The sequence below is a fragment of the Drosophila elegans genome, unplaced genomic scaffold (genome assembly GCF_018152505.1).
Source record: "Drosophila elegans isolate 14027-0461.03 unplaced genomic scaffold, ASM1815250v1 contig_208, whole genome shotgun sequence".
Taxonomy (NCBI): domain Eukaryota; kingdom Metazoa; phylum Arthropoda; class Insecta; order Diptera; family Drosophilidae; genus Drosophila; species Drosophila elegans.
In genome coordinates, this window is record NW_024545578.1 from 9,253,737 (window position 1) to 9,273,830 (window position 20,094).

At 41.4% G+C, this 20,094-nt stretch overlaps 2 protein-coding genes across 2 annotated transcripts; both read right to left on the reverse strand.

Moving 5' to 3' along the window:
* Nucleotides 1-855: 855 nt before the first annotated feature.
* LOC108146622 (zinc finger protein sens) lies at nt 856-6,135 on the reverse strand. The gene is given in 5 exon segments (XM_017272666.2): nt 856-1,608; nt 1,787-1,937; nt 3,822-4,552; nt 4,555-4,956; nt 5,746-6,135. Coding segments are annotated over 5 exon segments (1,683 nt in total). The 5' UTR covers nt 5,912-6,135; the 3' UTR covers nt 856-1,375.
* Nucleotides 6,136-17,385: 11,250 nt separating this feature from the next.
* LOC108147004 (GPN-loop GTPase 2) lies at nt 17,386-19,086 on the reverse strand. Its single transcript, XM_017273268.2, has one exon. The coding sequence runs from the start codon at nt 19,038-19,040 to the stop codon at nt 18,117-18,119; it is 924 nt and encodes a 307-aa protein (XP_017128757.1). The 5' UTR covers nt 19,041-19,086; the 3' UTR covers nt 17,386-18,116.
* Nucleotides 19,087-20,094: the final 1,008 nt, after the last annotated feature.

Here is a 20,094-nt window from a genome sequence, read left to right on the forward strand (position 1 = left end):
GCGGCGACTTACAAAGGGCATTCCCCAAATGCCACATTGGGCACAGATCAAAGATCACCGCGTCACCCGAAACCGGAGCAACTTATTCCCCATCAATTGAGTACGTGCAGGAATTCATCTATAAAATCAGGTTTACGGCCAAAACCCCCAAAAAATATTTCGATCGGTCCGGACAATTTGTACCAAAATGTGTGACTTCAAAGGAGGATTCTGTGTCCTTGATGTCGTGGAATGTCTCAGCTGATCAGGGGGATGGTCGAAGTAATGAGATATTTACCCCACAATGGTATTGGAATTAATTAACATGTTCACTCGGACAAAAAAAAAACCTTTATTTTCCCTAACTTCTTTTATTTTATTAAACAAAAATTTGTATTAATTAAAATGCTCTATTGATTTTCTTCATTTTTTTTTTGTTTCTGTCATTCAGCAATTAAGACTTTGTAAATTTGTCACAAGAACCCATTAAATATTTTATTCTGAACTAAGTTTTATTTACAAAAATATTCTCATTAGTTTCTTTGAGGTATTTACCCCACATTTGAAATAATCATTAGGCTAAGTCAGACAACAAGTTAAACCATTACTTTCCCTAACTTCTTTAATTTTACCAAACAAAAGTAAAAAGCAGTAAACAAAATGCTCTATTGATTTTCTATATCTTATTTTATAATTATTATTTAACTATTTTTTCTCTGCCATTAAGCAGTTAAGACTTTGTAAATATGTCCCAAAAACCCATTACATTTTCCCATCATATTAACCCTTTATTAACAAAAAGTATTCTCATTCTTTTGTTCTCTTTTAGCTTTCAACTTTATTTTCCAAAAAATCATAAATTCTCTTAATAAATATAATTACAATAAAAGTCATTGGGTTAATTACAAAATAAGAATAAACTTAAAATTCGCATAAATCGTATAAATAAATGGGGCTGATGGGTGAGCCATCGATGAACTTAAATAAATTAGGACACTAAATTTAGACAAGTGGTCGCCAAGTGGTATTTCATTTGTTTGAGGTTGTTCTTTGGTACGTTTAGCTGCCAATTTTGGGTTAAGTTCCAAACCGAGTCAATCAGGGTTAATGCAATAAATTAGATTAGTTATTAGGCTAGTTAAGTTAGTTAGTTAGTTAACAGCTAGAAGAGGAGTCTTGTAATTTGCGATAACTATGTACAGGCTTACGGCAGTATCTTAGCTAATGGTGGGGTTATTTAACAATCCTGTCCTTATGCCTAGCTAAATCTTTGCGAAGGCCTAAACAAAACAAACTTTGGCTTATATAGCAACGACTTAGACTTAGGGCCAACTGTGGTCTGCTCCTTCAACTGATTGTTTGAATACTGGGCTCAGCGACATCCTGACATCCTTGGTCAGCAGCTGCTGCTGCTCACCTCCATCTTCAGGGGCTTCAGGTCCTCGATGGCGGGCGCCTCCTCGTGACGACTTTCCCGATGCCGGCGCAGATCCACCTTCCTCTGGAAGGACTGATCGCAGAGCAGACAGCCAAAGGGCTTGTAGCCCGTGTGCTTCCTCATGTGCGTGATCAGGTTCGAGCTCTGGCTGAAGGCCTTCAAGCACACCGTGCACTTGTGCGGCTTCTCGCCTGCAATGGCACAAAAATCAATAAACACAATTAGTTAAATGCCGTTTGCAAGTTTATTAATTGTGGCCATGGGCGAGCGATTACAGCAATTAGACAAATTGAAAGGCGATTGAGATCAAAGCTCGAGGGTGGCCCCTTTTGTGTTTGCACTACAGAATGACAACTTTGATTTGCTTACCCGTGTGTATATAGGTGTGCTTCTTCATGTCCGACTTTTGGTGGAACCGCTTGCCGCAATATTGGCAGGGATATGGCCGCGTATCGCTGTGGATGAGCAGATGCGTGGATAGGGTGGATGACCGTTTGAAGCTCTTGCCACACTGTTTGCACTGCAAAAAACATTTAAACATTTAAACACAACATTCAAACAAAACGAGTCACGACAGCCCAAAATACCCCATATTTGAACAGCCCGTGCCGCCTATCCCCAAAAAACCAAAGTGGCAAAGATGAAAAGATGAAAATCTGAAAAGAATTCGAATTGTGTGCCTGAGCCAAATTCTCAGTGGCAATACGAATTAAACTAGATTTGTGAGTGTTCAAATATTTGTTAGACAGGTGACGACAACCCCGTAGCCTGAGCCAAGGGAAAACCCAAAGTTAGCCCACATCTAGCTGGTATTTTTGCAAAACAGCTAAGTAAACAGGCGGTCTGTCTCGGCCCAATGCTAAATCTCAAGTGAAACACTTTCCAGGGAGCCATACTACATGTACATACTTTGTATATACACAAGTACACATATTTGTGGGCCAAACACAGATGGGTTCCGATCGCATCGCATCGCATCGCATCGATCGCGGATTGGATGGCTGTAACATCTTCGGTTGTCAGATTAAATGTTTGAACAGTTTGCCAGTTTGCCAGTTGCATGTTGCTGCAAGTAACCAAACATTGACATAACACAACTCAAATCGTTCATCAGCTCGCTTTACGTGGGCGACATTTATTAAGCACAAAAAAAAAAGTGAGACACTTTGTTTTTTTTTCGAAAACCCATCGTATTTTTTTGTAAATTGACACAAGTGTCTGTGTTTTTCGAATTTCTTTCTCCCATTTTTGCCTTTTTTATTGATTTTTATTTTTATTATTATTTATTTTCTTGTGGCTTGTTTTTTGGGATTTTCTATTTACGCATTGCATTCGAGTGGACCAAATATAAATACATATCCACATTGGACCAACTAGACTCAGACCCAATTAGTTGCTCTATTGTTAAGCTGCGTTCGACTGCCTGAGCCATAATGTCAATTTGCTTTAGCTCCGACAACGGAACGGAAGTTGGCAAAGTTCGACAAAAAAAAAAAAAACAAAAGCAAGAAAAAAGCAAGAAAAAAGCGCAGGAGAAACCCCAAAGTCTGAGTCAGCCGGGTGGGCCTCCTACGCTGGAACAGATGTAAAGTACGAATTACAGAAAAAAAAATCGAATCTATATATAAATGAACAGCGCCTGCGCCAAAGACTCGGGCAACTGTCTTCTCTGCTTCTAACCATATGGCACTCCTGAAGCCCGAAAACCTATCGCATTTCACTCACTGACCCTCGAATGTGTGAAAAAAACTAAAAGCAGAAAAAACCAAAAAAATAAAGGACTCGCGACGGGTGTTGATGGATATAAACGCAATATGACATCGGAGGTAGGCATAAGGGTAAGTTGTCGTCTCAAATTCCTGGCGGTCGTGTGCCCCCTTTTTTGAACTACCTCCTCACAATTCAATATCGAAATGACAATTATGATTGTAATTTGTACATAAATCTTCCCCCTTCCCTTTTCCCCCTACCCCCGCTAATCAAAATTATTTGATTAACTAATTGCGTGATTTCGATGGGACTTAATTGAATTTCCATAGAGCTGGCTATCTGTTTGGCTTGTATTACCAATTTTGATGTCAGTATTTGCTGTGCCACTTTTCCAAATTGAAACTGGTGCGGTTGGGGGTCTGGTCCTTTGACAATTAAAAGCCTTGAAGGACGAAAATATGAAACGATTAACACAGGGGAATTGCCGGCAACACGCAACCTTATGCAATGAAAGTATTTGCACCTCGGGAAGGATTGGATAGCTGATAGCTATATAGATCGCCCTGACCAGCTGGAGGACACGTGATAAGCCCATTAGAACTCGGAGATTTTCAAGCGATTCGCCCTCAATTGTGCCCCATGCCCCATGCCCCATGCCCCAGGCATATCCTGTTTTGAGTCAGCGTCAGCTTACCTGGAAATTCCTGCCGCTGCGCTTCTCCTCGCCTTCGCCTTGGTACGAGGACGAGGAGGAGGAGCGACGCGCAACATCTGTGGCCGTCGAGTCAGGATGTTGCTGCTGTTGCTGGTGATGTTGTTGCTGCTGCTGCTGTTGGTGATGCAACTGTTGCTGCTGCTGCTGCGGCTGTTGGTGTTGATTACGCATGTAGCCAAATTCGGCGGCTGCCACCAAGCCCATGAGTGCGGCTGCCGAACGGTTGTTATCCTGCTGCTCGTCCTTGATGCGATGATGATGATGTTGCTGCTGCTGCTGCTGCTGCTGCTGCTGTTGCTGCTGCGGCTGCTCACTTTTCTGCTGCTTCAGGTGCTGGGTGAGCAGCTCCAGATTGCTGCCCGTGAGTCCGGCCATAAAGGCACTGCGATGGGCGTACAACTGCTGCTGGGCCACCTCGAACTCCAGATCCTGGACGGAATTGGAGGCAGGAGCGGAGAGCGAGGAGATCGGCGATTGCAGCGAGGATATGGAGGCGGTCCGGCGCTCGTACTTGAACTTTCGCACAATGGGATCTACCTGCTGCTCCTCGTCGTCCTCCATTTTCAGGCCAAACTTCTCGACCCTTCTCGCCGATCGCTCGCACATGGAGGCCGGCGACCAGATGATGTTGCCCTGTGATCTCTGGCGCTGCTGATGCTGCTGCTGCTGCTGCTGCGGAGTGGCCGAACTCTTCAGGTTGACCGCCCTCAGGGGGGCGGGGTCACGTTCAGCGAGGTCATCGGATGCACTGGCTCCACATCGCTGCTGGAGCTGCTCCTGCTGCTGCTGCTGTTGTGGCTGCTGATGTGGTACTGATCCGCTGTGATGCGCTCCTTGGTGCTCAGATTTAGGGGCATATCCTCGTCCTGCTCCTGCTCCTGCTCTTGATCCTGATCCTCCTGTTTGTCGGTGTTGCTGTTGTTCAGCTGCAGCTCGTGCTCCTTCTCGGGGGTCAGGGCGTAGTCGCGATCCCGCTGGCCCATCACCACGGAGGCGGGCGACTTGGGGGTCATGGGGGTCAGGGGCGTGCCCAGAGCCGTGGCCGAGGACAGCAGGAACTGGGGCCACAGCAGGGCACTCGAGTAGAGCAGTGGATTGTACAGAAAGGGAAGATCTGGGAAGGGGATTGGAAATTAAAAGGGTTAAATGGGTTATCAGAGACCAGGTTTGGAAGGCTTTTCCAAACAGCTTAAGACTTTGTTCCTATTCCGTTTGGCAACTTTTTGTACATAAGCTACTGGGTATTTTATTTTCAAAAGATTAATTACTCTGATCTACAATATATTTTAAAGGCCTTTTGAAGCTTTAAGACCAAGAACTGTATAAACTTTTTATTATATCTGAATTTTGAAAGTACGACACCTAATCCCTTAATAAGTGCTGTTGAACTATGCAGTTTATATTTGAATTTTTATATTTGCCATCCTTATTTTAGTATATTAAAGCCGTGAAATAATTTAACCAAAATTAAACTTGATCACTTGTAAGAACTTGTGAAATAAATATGTCTTTAAAATTAAAAAGCTACAAAAATATTGATGTAAATCAAATCATAAATCATAACCAATATCTTGCTGGCATATTAGATTCTAGCTAATAAATCAAGTAAAATCGAATAAAAGAAACCTTAGCCAAAAATATACATAGAATAATATTATGGTTAAAAAATTTTAAAAATTCTTATGGAAAAAACAAGGTCTTAGATCACTTTTAAAACTTTATGTTTGGTTGAAATTTTGACAAACTATTTAAGCTTTTCTCTTGTTTCAATTATTATTTTAAAAGGGCATTGGTATTCAACATTTCTCCTGAAAATTCCAATTCGTCTTAGGTCTTAGCCTTCTTCAATTAATATCTTAAGATTTCTTGAAATTCCAGACTGATCTTTGTGTGTGAAGCTCACCTCTTCCATTGAGTTTCTGGGCGGCGGCGGAGGCAATCACAGTGTTGAAGGCGGACGCCCGCTGCATCCACTGTTTGTCGAGGGCAGCTCCATGGCAGCCCATTCCCATTCCCGCTGGACTCGGCTGCTGCGAGTGCGGCGATGGCGGCGGCGATAGGTGATTCATTGCGACTCGGAGTCTAAACTTTTGGTTCTCACTTGCTTTTTTTTTTTGCGTTTACAATCTTTTTGAGGTGATTTCAGTAGCTCAGTACTTGTTCACTGCACAAATCTCACTCTGATATTTAATTCGATCTTCGATGGGTTTATTCTCTTGTGCGGAAATCGGGATTCGGGATTCGGGAATCGGGATTCTTGACTCACTGGAGACGAACACGTCCGTATCGCTCGGTGCTTCGCACCTGACTGAATCTTTAGTCGATGGCTCGGTTCTAAATTGAGCCAACGGTGAAGCGACTTGGCCCGAAAAAAAGGTACAAATCGAGCTCTCTTTTCCACTGAGTTTGTGTGAGTGCTGGCAGCAAGCCGAATCAAAACGGGCCCTCTGTATATCGGTATTGGTGTATTTCGACGTTGACTCTTTGGTGGTGGCTCACAGAGCCCTTCAATGTGTGAGTGTTGGTGTTCGTGTTCGTGTTGCCAACTCTGGTTTTTCACCTTTGGCAGCAGTTGGCGGCTGTTGTTGCAGTTGCTCCTGTCTTCCTGGGCATGTTGTAAGGGTCAAGACGCACAGTTAGGAGTCCTCCATCCTCTATCCCCCATCCTCCCCTATCCAGCATACTACTGGTTTTCTTTGCTCGGCAGCACGCGTTTCCCTACTAATTGGTATGCAGTTAAAGTTTGGCGGGCGTTTTTGTTGTCCTTTTCCCGCTGCCCTGTAACAGTTACAATTGCTGATGTTGCTGTTGCCGCTGCTGCTGTTGCTGTTGCAATTGCTGTTGGTGTTGCTGCCACCAACTGTTGTTGACTTGGGAATATTTCGACTTTGGCCAAAGGGAGAGGAAGCGATTTCACTACCGATCGCTGATAGAGGAAAGGACGAAGGACAAAGGACGAGGGCGGGAACCGGGCGGTTTAGCCTACAAATATTTAGGTGGATGAAGCCACGGATCTAACATCTGTCGCGGCAACTCAACGTGCCAGTATTTGACTAGGAATAATTAGTAAATAACTGTTTAGATTGCATTTAGATTTAATAGAGATTAAAATTGGATTTAAGATTTTCAAAATTAAAAAAAATATATATGTTTTTTATTTATTAAATTAAAGGACATATTTAAATACAATAGCCAAAAAACCAACTTTAACATAATTGAAGCTATAGATCTGATAAACAACCATCACAGAAATTTTTAAGTTATGAAAGTCTAAGCACAAATAAACAAATTTTAAAATTTTAGGTTTGCTTAAATTTAGTTTGTAACTTCAACCTGTTCTAAAACTTTTATTAAAAAAAATGGTTTCGTTTTATTCTTATAATCAATTATCCATGAATTGTTTACTTTGTAAAGTTATTCGTCCCATGGTATTATTACTAACAAAAAACAGTTGATTAGAGTGATTAAAACATAATTCCGATTTTATTATTATGAAATATTGGTTACGATCTCCAAACTTAAAATTTAAAATGAAACACTTTACATATTCAATAAATAAATAGTTAAAAGGTATGTGTATTATGGTATTATCACAAACAAATAAAGAAAACATATTTTATGGTATTATCACAAACAAATAATGAAAATATGTTTTGATTGTCAATCAGAAATCCCGATTTTCCCATTGGGTTTTTTTTTACTAAGTGGAATACATTTACGATTTTAATATTCTATATGGTCGGACACGATTTCCCAACCTAAAATGTGAGATAAAATGTTTTAAATATTTAATAAACAATTTTTTTATTTATGATTTTCTTTGATTATAATCATTTTTGGTCCCTAGGCGATCTGAACCTCAATCGGTTCAGACGGCCATTCTTACCTTATAATAATTACTAAACTAGGAGCATTAAGGATCCCATCTCCCCGTTGGATCGTGCATACTAAAACCACTCAGTTGGGCCCAGCACCTGCCACTTTCTCCCTCTCTCTCGCTCGCTGCACCTTTTCCCGAGCTTATCCTTCGGCGGCTCGAGGACCTCCTCCTCCGGCTAACTCGCTCCTCCGCCACGCTTGGCCACCTCGTCTTGGCCGCCGCCGCCTCAATTCCAGTTTATCTATCCTTGGCGCGGGCCACACCTGCCTAGAAAACGAGCTGCGGAGAAGAAGAAGTGGCGGGCGCACACTTCGTCCACATTTAACGATCCTTTTCCTTGTCAGCAATTTTTTCCTTCCCGTCCCCTAGTTTTTGGCGCAATTTCCTTGGACAGGACATGTGCAGCGTTGAGGCGACACCGAAATTCCAGAGGACACGAGTCCGCCACGGGCACTGCCGATCTAGCGAAGCGGTACGAGGCACGCGGCCGGCCTCAAAAGCGGGCCAAAATGGGGGAATTTCGACCGCGATGAGGGCTGGCCAACTCAACTCGGTGGCATCGTTTCGCTTGGAAGCGTTTTTTTTTTTTTTTTTTGCTGTTGTTGTTCTCATTTTTGTGGAGGACCGAGGGCGCGTGCCTCTGCCCCTCATTCGCTCATCGCCTGCCGCTTTGTAACGGATTCACCGTATGCCGCTCAACATCTATCATCGTTTGATATGCGCTGCGCAGTCGCGGCGGTACACTAAGATAAAAACAGTTTAAGGCACAGAAATCGATTGGGGATTATGGGCCTAGCTGTTTATGGAAAATTTTAAATTTCATTAAGGAAAAGGTTTTAGGGAAATAATAAAACTCAAGCGAGTTCATTTCATTTGCTTTTCTCAAGATTATTAAAATGAATTATAAATTATTGGCATAATTTCTGAATTTCCTTTCTGAAAAATGTCTTTTTTATTATACTTTCTACATTTCTTTTGTTTTGCAACTAATTATACTAGCTCTGAAATCTATTTAAGATCAAAATAAAATTTTATTTAAATAATAAAATTTATTTAAATTTATTTCCTGGTGTTTCCCAAACCGAAGCTATATTCTATTGCATGTTCGCTCAACGAAATCTCTTTGTTTGTGCATTGGCAATAATTTATAACTTGCATCTTTGTAAGTTTTTAATAAGAAATCGCAGTTACCACAGACCCAAAATAGTGTGTAATTGGCATTTAATGGGATAATTTTTAAATGGTTTTTAGAGTTTTATTACCAAGCTTAATATTTTTAGGATAATAATTTTGACTAGTTTATTATTACTATTATATAAAAACCTTAAATATTTCTCCAAACAAAATAAATTCATGTTCAAATTTTCGTTGGTTAAACTTTTAGTTTTAAAATGGATTTTAAGCTTGAATACTGATCACTATTTTTTTGTTGTGCAACGCAGCACAGGTAAAAGGTTTCCCGTGAGTCGTAAATAATTTCCATTCTCTGTTTTTCGCATCGGGCGACATTTTATTTACGACACCCTCTGAGAGCCCCTGTGCTCGAGCAAATCCCACACATCGGAAACTCGGAAATGCCTTTGCACTTGGCTAGTGGCTTCTGGCTCGTGACTCTTGGCCCGCTGAACGCTGATTGGTCGACAGAACGCTGAGAGGGCGGGTAACACGCACACGGAACGGGTTCGCGTCTGTGTGTGTGTGGGCCAGCTCGTGGTGAGGTGAGTTTCGGTGTCGCTTTCTGGCCAACTTCGGTGGTGGAGATGTGTGGGTTGTGTGGACCGTTAGATAGATGTTGGATTGGCTGAATGAAAGCCCCATGATGAATGGTGGGGTGAACTTGGTGAATGGCTAGATAAAGTGCTATACTAACTGATATCCAATAAGCTAAAACGATTGACAGATTTTACGTGTGTAAGCCTTAGATCTTAGATCAATATATTTGAACTGGATTATCACTTTAATTTCCTTAATTTTAATTTAATGAACAAATATTGACTTTATTGCCCTGACAACGCATTCTTAGGCTAAAAATATTAAGTTAAATCTCTTTATAATCTGATATTTCTCTATTTTTTATATATTTTTAATTTTTTAGGAGTTAGAGAAAACACCTTGAAGATAAGACTAACAATACTCCACATTCCAATCCCGATTTTATTACAATTAAAGAATCCCAAACTGTTTAATTACTGAGATTCCAGGACGTCCTCCCCTTGGCTCTTCTGACCGATTCCCCAATCTCTACTGATTTATCGGACTATCTGCCGACATCGTTTAAAGCACTGAGAGACCATTTAAGTATTCTCATTCTCTATTTGTCTCGAAGTGGGTGCTGCCGCCGAATGCATGGGGAAAATTCCTGACAACAAATCAGGCGGAAATCTGTAATAAATTTATTATTATGTAGCCTGGCCATGTGGATTATAATTGTCTTGGCAACAAATGGAGGCCGGAACGATGCCCACAGCGAGGCGACAGTGCACTGCAGTGGCTGCCGACCGATCCGGCTACTGGCTACTGGTTATGAGCACGACCAGGAGGAGCCGCAGCCTTGGCCGTTGTCGCTGTCGCCGGTTCATATCGTGCAGATTGTTGGCAATTATTAAAATGATAATTGCACAAATCTGGCTATCAATTGACGACCATCGAAGACCTTAGACCAGCCGCAAGAGCAACAGCATGGGCAACAGCATGGGCAACAGCAACGGCCAAAACGAGCGAAAGCCGCCGCGCACAGAAGCGAAAAGTGCAGACGCATGCGCAGATGCAGTAGTCGCAGTCGCAGTCGCAGTCAGTGGGCTCCCATTTCCCAGTTCCCAGTTCCCCGTTTAACCAACTCCCAGATGCCCAGTTGCCTATTTGCCCATTTGCCCAGTTGGTAACTGCAGCTCTCTTGGCCCGGTCTGTTTATTTTTTTCTGGCTCCTGCCTCTCTTATCATGCGGCGTTGGCGCGCTGTGCAGCTTTTCGCCAGCGTTGACAATTTGGTATTAATTTAAGACAACAGCGGCAACAGCCACAACAGCCGCAGCCACAACAGCCGACCTGGCCCAGACAGTTGGCCACTTGGGCCAGCAGCAGCGGGCAAAACAAAAGACGGACATTTACATGCTGCCAACGAGGCTAACAATGAAATCTGCGTAGTTTGTTTTGGCCCACAGAAGAAAGGAGGGGTCGCAATCGGCCAGCTTAGTCAGACTCAGAGCTCGGCTCCGCAATGTGACCAGAGCTGAGAAGGTTTTTGAAAAAAGTTAATATTTCATATCAATATTTCAAAACATTCACTATCAATCTCAAAACAACACTGGTTTGTTAAAGCTCTGATTTTATTCAATAAAAGGAGTTTCGGAAACAGTGAAAGTCAATCTAAATAATTGATTTACACTTTCTTCTTTCTTTCAAAGTACTTCTTTGTTACCCATATATGTGTATTGTCCCATCAAATAATAATTACTTTAATTTTAATAACTTTTTTTTAAATTTCAAACCCATTTCAAAGCTTGGTCACATTTGTAGGCTTTGCTCTGCTTTGCTTTGCCCAGTTTTCTTTTGTTTTGGCTAACTTTTGTCCCTCCACTGCGTCTGCGCACAATTATAAAACAAAATTGATAAAATTATTGTTGCTGCTGTGGGCCGTGGTACTTGGCTCTCCTCCTCTGACCAGAGGAACTACGATGGGCGATTAGCCCAAAGCCAAAAGGTTGCAAAGCTGCAGTTGCTATTGCACCAACTGACCAACGTGAATGGGGATAGGGGGGGCAAACCCGACCCCTTTCGCATGATGAAAATCAGCGAGGACCGCAGGAAAAAGCAAAAAAGCAACAGGGAATCTATGGTAATGCGAACGGGAGGACCTCGTTCTGCCTGCTAGGTGGTGGCTAAATGAAATTTATTTCTATTTCATTTGATATTAATTGCTAATGGCCTTAAGATTGAATTCCAATGGTTTGCCTTATTTGGTGACGTGCAGTGGATTGGATTGGATTGGATTGGATAGGATTGGATTGGGTTGGAGTGGAGTGGAGGAGGCCAAACAAATCGGGTTAGCAGCAGCGAGTTCTCACTCGCGGACTATGTCGCCGGCTTGTTAGGATTGTGTTTTTGGAACCCCCTTTTGGTAACACCAGAAGGGGGGAAAGTAGTGGATTGGATGGCGCCACGACAACAATTTCGGGCTACAAATAAGGCACCGACCTGGGGTCTCGCCCGCACAAATCTCTGACAGTTGAACGCCGTTTGTCGTTTGTCGTAATTAGCAGCCAAATGGTTAACTTACGATACCACCATACCTTTATACCTATTTTGACCATTTCTGGACGCCGGCAGAGCTGTGCGAAAGTTCAGGACTCTGAGCTCTGACTTTCGAAATGCAAGAAGCCGAACCGAAGGCAGCAACCCACACGCTGACACAATTAAGCCAAACACATGTCGTCTCCGGCGGAGATAAGCCATTTATTAACTTTTCACAAGACCTTCCAAATGATGCCATAATCTCCGCTTACGGTTAGACATATGGGAGAGGAGCCACGGCTATCTGCGCCGCCGCAAGATGCAAACAGATAGAACGGAAGGAGAATCGAATGCTGGTTTCCTCTGGAAGCTGTGATGCCCTGAAATCGATCCTTTATCTGGACTCCACCAAAAATATGTCAGATTTATAATTTTAGTCTACAAAAACAGCAAAAGTTCCAAAACACCAATCATCAAATAACGCTTTTGACTATATATTAATATCTTATCTTTACTTAAACTTAAGAAATTTTGTAATTTGAATTTATTCCACTGATCATCCGAATTGACAAAGTCGTAATGCCCTCGGGGAAGACGGTAATTTACTGCTGCTAACTGCGGCTACTGTTTCGCTTGGGGGACCTCCAACGAGCGCCGCTTGACAAGATCCCAGGCAGCAAACAAACCCAAAGGAAGCTCAAGCTCGGGCAACAATTGAACTGCAATAAAACAATTTACCCAAAATAGCGCTCGGCCCAAGAGCAATCTGCTGGTTAACCTGGCATCAGACTGCCGTTGCACTGAGAAAAATACGATGAAATCTTAAAAAAAATAGAAATGGATTAAGAGTTGAGTTTTCAGTTTGAGTTTGAGTGTTATATCCCATTATCTAAAATTTTTTTTGTATTAATCTGTTAAACTTAAGGCCTTATCTTGATGTATATTTTTTGGGACCATAATATTTTATCTGTTATAATCCTCAAATTTTTTTTTTTAATTTTTAGTTCTTTTTAAGGGTTTTAAATTTAACTCTACCTTTTTTTAATTCATAATTTATTTTAAAAATTATACATAAAGATACGTCTGTCATAAGATTAAATAGCTACCTTTTGAATTATCGCCTTATTATCCACAAATAAAACTAATAAAGGCAAATGCTTGATTGATTTTGTAGCCAACATTTTTTCCAGTGTGGCTCTGCCGCTGTTACCGGACTCTGGGCAACATTTATCATTGAAATGTGGCGTGCGGTTTCTACGCAGTCGCCGCAGCAGCCGAGGATGCTTTGCGGCACCAAAACGAGCTCCCGAAACTCTCTTTTGACTTTGGCGGTTGCTTTGCATATATGCAGTGTGGCAGGGCTAAAAGAGGGCGCGGCAGCGGGGGGGCGTGGCAGTTGGCCGATAAACTATCCCCTTACCCCTTACCCCTTACCCCTATCCCCGATCCCGATGCCGATGCCGTCAGTCCGCGTAAGTCAGGCAGTCGAATGGCTATATGGGCGCAGAAGAAAATCAATTCATTGGCCTGAACAGATTTCCCTTTATCTCCGGCAGTCTCTCTAACCTGTTCGTCTTGGCCAGGCGGCTGATTTGCATATGTTTTGGTACTTGGCTACTTGGCTACTTGGCTACTTTGCTGCTTGCGACAAAGGCCCTCATAATTGCTTGATTTAGCGACCCATTCAAGGCGAATAGTCGGCGCCAGCCGCATCTCTAGATCTTCGCTCCCAGCTTATTCCCTGGTGTAAATTGTCGTCCGACAATGCTACGTGTGGTGCTGGCCTCACACTAAGAAAAACTACGGTTCCAATTAGTTCCTGACATTGCAACATGACATTACGAATAATTTACTATTTTTATAAATTTATATTTATACCCTGCCTTAGCAGTTTTTCCCAGAAAGCTTTGCAACATTATTTTCTACCAAGATTAAATATAAACTCTACTTCATATCAACTTAGACAGTTAGCAATACATTTATTTCATTTATTAAAAAATATTTCTAAAACTTGTCTAAGTTTAAGGCTACCACAATTGGGATTTTATTCTCTGTGCAGATTTTTAGTTGTTGTTATTGCAATGGTAGTGGGTGTCTTGTGTCGCGTAAATTGCCATGCAATTCATAAATGTCAACGCGTTTTGTATGAACGATGGCAGCAGACTGCAGGAAAGACTCTAAGTTTGGGCTAATTTATGAGTTTGTTTGGCTACTCGAATCGGTTGGGCAACAATTAGAAGAGGTTTAAGAATCTTAGTCGGGATAATCTCTTAAGCATTTCCAAATATATTCAGAGCTAAACCAATCAAAATGAAAATGGAATTATGAGTAACTAAAGATCTCCTTTATACCCTAAATTCTTTCAATTTTTATTTCATTTCAAACTTAGTTGTTTCATTATGATCCACAAACGTTATATGTACATTAAGATATTATACAATAGCTATTTTTTTTTAAACGATAAACTAAACTTGAAGGATTTCATTATTAAGAAAAAGTTTCATAATTGTTATACAAAATAGTCCCAGAAGAAATTACTTCTCAGCACAAAGGGCTGTTTTATTTTTTTTAAAAAACTATACTCTTTAAACCAATACTTTAGTTTAAAAGTAATACTTAAAAGCCGTACAATTTTCTGCAATTTTTATTGACTTTCATTGCTTTTTTTACTCCCTTTGCAATCCTGTTGATTTCCAACTGTCCTCTTCTCGACGTCCGATCAAAATATTTGCATAAGCAAAGGCCTTCGTTACAGTTTAAGCCAGAAGCCTCAACGGCCGAGAGCAAAAGGCAACAACACACATAGGTGAGCAGCGTCATGTGCTCAGTTCAGATACAGATACGGATACAGATACAGATACGTATACACCGAAACCAGGACTGAAACCCACCGAAGTCGACGACGACAGCAGGCACGCGCCCCGATCCCGAGCCCAAGGATCGAACTCAGGTACAAAGGAAGGACAGGAAAAAAAAAAGAAAAAAGATCAACAGCCAGGGAAAAGGGCGAATAAAGGACCTAAAAATGTGCAACTGTTGGGCGATCTTTCGCACGGGTGAATAACCCGAAGAGGTTCCTCGAAGAATCTCGATCTAGTGGAGCTTAGTTTATAATTTTCGACAGGAAAAAGCTGCTGCTGCTGCTGCTGCTGCTGCTGCTACAAAATGGAAGATCTTATCGTATCTAATATCTGTGCGCGGGACTCGATCAAATTACAGTTCCGGTCAAGATTGAGCACATTTGGTTCCGCTTTTGTTTCGGGGATGAAGACAATGGATCGGGGGCTACAGTTAGCCATAAGTTAATGATTTGGCCGCTGCCTTTGGTTGCTGCCTGCGCTTCAAGTGCAGCATATGGCGTACCCACTCATCTCCTCTTGCTGTGGCTTCAGCACAACTGACGCAGGATACGCAGTATACGCAGGATACTCGGCCTACCTACGATCGGAGTTTTGGGTCGACTTGATATCCTCCACATGGGCCACGAATATGTAAAAAGATCAATCAAATATTGAGTTCCCTTCTTCGAGTTCGGAACTCTCCCTAGCAGGAATTCTACTCGTATCTAGATGCCCACTTGACTGTGGCATTTTTTTGTTAGGCATTTATACCGTGTAATAATAGGCATTGGGGTGCCCAGGGTGTCCATGGGGTATGATGGTTGTAGACATTTTATCATATAACTAAAAATTATTTGTTTTAGCAATTATATATTTATAAGTAGTTTTTTTTTAGCATACCTCTTAAATATTTCATCCTTTAAATTTTGATATATTCAAAGAATATCATTATTTTAAAAATTGGAGTTAATTTTATAGAAATATATTTTGCAGTTACATTTAAGAATTTGATTCCCTAATTAAGTCACAGTTTCGAAACATCATTGGTTTTAAAATTTACAAATATTTTTAGAAAGTCGAACAATAATTATATGATTTTGCTTTAATTGTAACAAATACGTCTATATATTTGGATAAAATATGTTCCAGGTAATCTTCTAGTCCAATGAATTGCTCACCCAAACTCCTTTGTTTTTTTTCCTCTTGCTTAGCTGGCATTTTTTGCCCCGACTGTTGCTTCCATAGTGCACCTGCTTTTTGGGCCCAGGACGCGGGTCTTTTGACCGCAATCGTGGCCAGGGTTCGCCAGAAAAGCAAAACCAAGCAAAAGCGCTCTTACAGGCCAGGTCGCTTAACTGTTAACTGTTGGCGCGCTTACATCGCCAAGGGATCGCACTTATGGTTTTCTTTTTTAATTCGGAACGGGCACAAACGACGGCACAAAGATCCTTAAGAGCGTGTGCCAAAAACAAAACCGCAGTCCTCTGCTTTACCCAAATCCCAAAGCCAAAACGAATCCGAATCCAAGCTCGGCTTTCGGTTCGTCCTGGGCCCAAACCACTTTCGTTTATTTTAATTTGGCTTGCGGTCAAGGGAATCGGGGAATCGGGGAATTGGCAGCCAGCCTGCTGCAATCTGACAAGAGCCTGCTGCATTTAATAACTGTTTTCGTTTTTGCCGCTGTTTTTATATACTCTTGAAACAGGAATAACGATTTCAGGCAGGGCCCCTGAATTGAATGTGTTTTTTTAATAGTTTTATTAATACTTCGACGATCTTCTTCTTGTCGAATATCATACTTTGTCGTCATATAAAACACTTGCAAGTCGTTGAAGCCTTTAAAAAACAAACAAAGTTGTTACCAAGTATATAACAAGCTGGAAACAGCTTCTAAGGTAAATGGGTAACATAGTGAGGTGTTTTATTTTTTGTTTTAAATTAACACAAATATAAATATCTTAGTGAAAATTTCAAGACTTAAAACAACTTTGTTGCGTTTAATCAAATTTAACTCAAACTAATATTTATTATAGTATGCGATAAAACAAGGGTATTTAATGCTTTGGGTGTTAAAAGTTAACCGTGGTGGATATTTTTATTTCGAAACTTGACTGCTCGTGCCTGTTAAACTGCCCCCCGAGTGCTCACGATCTGGACTTGGGTTAGGACCCTATAGCGATTCCGTTTTGCGGTGCACGTGCCACATTTTGCAGCTTGCCACGAGATGTTCACCGGTCGATCGAGCTCTTATCTTGCAAAACAACGCGCCTCGGACTTAATTAATTTTTATTTATGTTAACGAGACTTTGGCTTTTAGTTAAATCAGAGTACAAGGGTCCGCATCCAGATCCTACCCTGTCAAACCATTTGTTCTCAAAACGACAGGCAGGGATTGATTTCCACTATTAAAACAAGGACTCTTTCTGTGTATGCATAATTTTTGGTTCTTTTGCCAAATCATTTCCTATACAAGAACGTTTAAAGAAAACCTAAAAGCGTTAAATTTTTTTAATTTTTCTAATACTTATTACTGTTCAATTGGTATATATAACTGGCAGTTAATGCGCTTGGCACTTTAGATTAATTCATTGGACTGAATTATTAACTATTTATTTGAGCGAACATAATCGGCATTATAAACATGCAAACAAATGATTGTGTGATAGCATATTAGCAAAATATTAAGGAAACTAGATATTTACTCATAATTTCATTGTTGATAAACAAAACTCACTTGGAGAATCTTGCTTGAATCTTGCACGTGGACGGCCGTTCAGTAATGTTTAGCTAGTAGCAATCTCTACACAGTTCAACATTTTACTCAACACACCACAGTGCTTTTGGCGCCATCTAATCTTGGTTTTATAATTTTAACAGTCTACTGATAGATGTCTCTGGAAACACTCTACCTTAAAAACAATATGAGCCCTGCCAAAAGCTTAAAAATCCTATCTGTCTTATAGAACTTGAGCTTAAGTACACATTTTATATTTTATACATATTAAGGAAATATAATTTTAAGTTACAGGGGAAAGATGCCCCAATATAAACAGTTTTACTGCAAAGTTGCATATAATTAATCAGTTAAAACGGGTTTAAGAACATGAGGTATAGGAAACATTTTATTTTAAATTCCTATATGTATTTTGTAAAACTGTTTGCCATCTGAGAAGTGAACAACAAATCTTTAATAACCTTTTAATGCTCAGTTACTTAGGATTCGGTCCTCTAAAGTCAACCAGCATATCTTGGGCCTCTATATTTTCCCACAAAAGTGTTCTTTCGAAAACAGAAAGTTTATCACAGGCGAATTTACCAAGTACTTTCAATCCATATAGGGCTGAATGTCATGCTGCTGGCGAGCTGCCTCCGTTTCTGCTCCCACGGCGCAGGCCAGCAATGAGTTGACGGTCTGCTCCTCTCCCGCCTTATAAACATATCCGTTTGCCTTGTCAATGTGGTTGCGCAGTCGCAACATGCTGTCCGTGCTGAAGGCATCCAGCAGTTGGAACGAGACCAGGGCGTAGTCCTCCACCATGGAGCAGATGGCGGCGTTCAGTTTGCGGTGCTTGCGCATGGTCGGATCGTCGTCCAGCTTGTCCAGCAGATATTTCAGGTCCAGAACGTCAGTGTAGTAGTCCACATTGAAGTGCAGCTTGGCCTCGTGTTTCCTCAGCAGATCGGCCTTGGAGAGGACATTAACGTGGGGCAGACTCATCCGCAACATGGTGTTCAGAGCCATCAGCAGGGTGGCAATGAATTTGGCCGGCTCGGAGCAATAATGCGAATCGATGAGGTTCACGGTGACCAGACTATAACGCTCCCGTTCCAATCGCTCGAAAACCCGCGCCATGGCGCTGTGATGGGTGTAGAGCTCAATCTGCCCGGGACAATCGAACAGGAAGTAGTTGTGGGTGGCTCCCAGTTTACGCAGTGCCGGCAGCAGCCAATCCTCCAGGTGATCCGCCAGGTACTCCGCGCAGTGCATCAGGGATCCATTCGGCCCCAGCTGCAGGTGCTCCATGCAATCCTCCACGGTGATAAGCTCCATTACACTGAGAACCGGTTCGTAGGACATGTTCTCGTTGGCCGGGTCCAGATTCACCACGCCCACTTGGCGGCCCAGTTCGCGGTAGAACTTCAAGGCCTCGGCGCAGTAGGTGGTCTTTCCGGAACCAGGTGGTCCAATGATCAGTTGTCCGTACCGGGGATTCTCCACCGTCGCCTGCGCTGGGAATCTTTGCATCATTTTTGTGGCAAATTGAAATGCATGCAAAACGTAAACAACAAGATGTGATCAGTGTGGCCAGATGAACAAACCCTAAATATACCGATAACACAAAAATATATACGACTTAAGCTATCTACATACACCGCCCAAAATTATATTAGCTTTTTAAAATCCTAATATGTTGTATTAATAAACGTAAAAATAGTTTTTAAGGACTTTATTTAAATGTCATAATAATTTTTCTTATTATTGTTTTTGACTGGAAGCAGGTAATTTAAACTTGATTACTTACTTAAAACTTCGAACAATTGAACAACAAAAATATACAATTAAATACTTTTGAAAACTGTTTAATAGCCTGATTCCATTGCCGCATTAAAACGCATTTAGCCAAATGCGCATTTATTTACACAGGGAATCCCATAAGGCTAAATGCCGCATTTAAAATAAATGCGATTTTTAAATGCGATTAAAAACCATTCGCCCCGAAAGTTTTTAGAAAAAATACTGGAAAATACCGATGTTTAACGATATTTTGTTCGTGCCACCACTACAACAGCTGTTTTTATAAGCAAGGTTGGCGCAATTTTTGATTTTTTTTTTTTATAAAATCTATTCCGTATAAAAATGACTGAAACCTAGAGCGCACGCTGCAAATTCTGCTCGCAGTACCACAATGCATTACTGCTGGATCTCTGAAATAAAATTACTCCCACATATACGGGGATCCTTGCCTTTTTTAGAAACTGTGGTGGCCTTCATTGCAAACCCGTCATAACAACGCAATCAGCTTCTCTTCTTTGTCGTTCAAGTTGGCAAATGTCTCGGTCGCAATATGGATGTCCTGCTGAGCATTACAGAGTTTAGTAAACTCACTCATGTTCATTAATTTTAATTAATTTCTTTTGGATTTGCCAAAATTCAAAAGTAAACAAGCCCAGATCAGCTGTTCGTGCCACTCACATGTCGGAGTAGCATTAACTAAATGCTAATGCGCCAATGGAATCAGGCACATTTAAAAAGTCCACTAATGCGGCAATGGAATCAGGCTATAAGAAATATAAAAAACTAA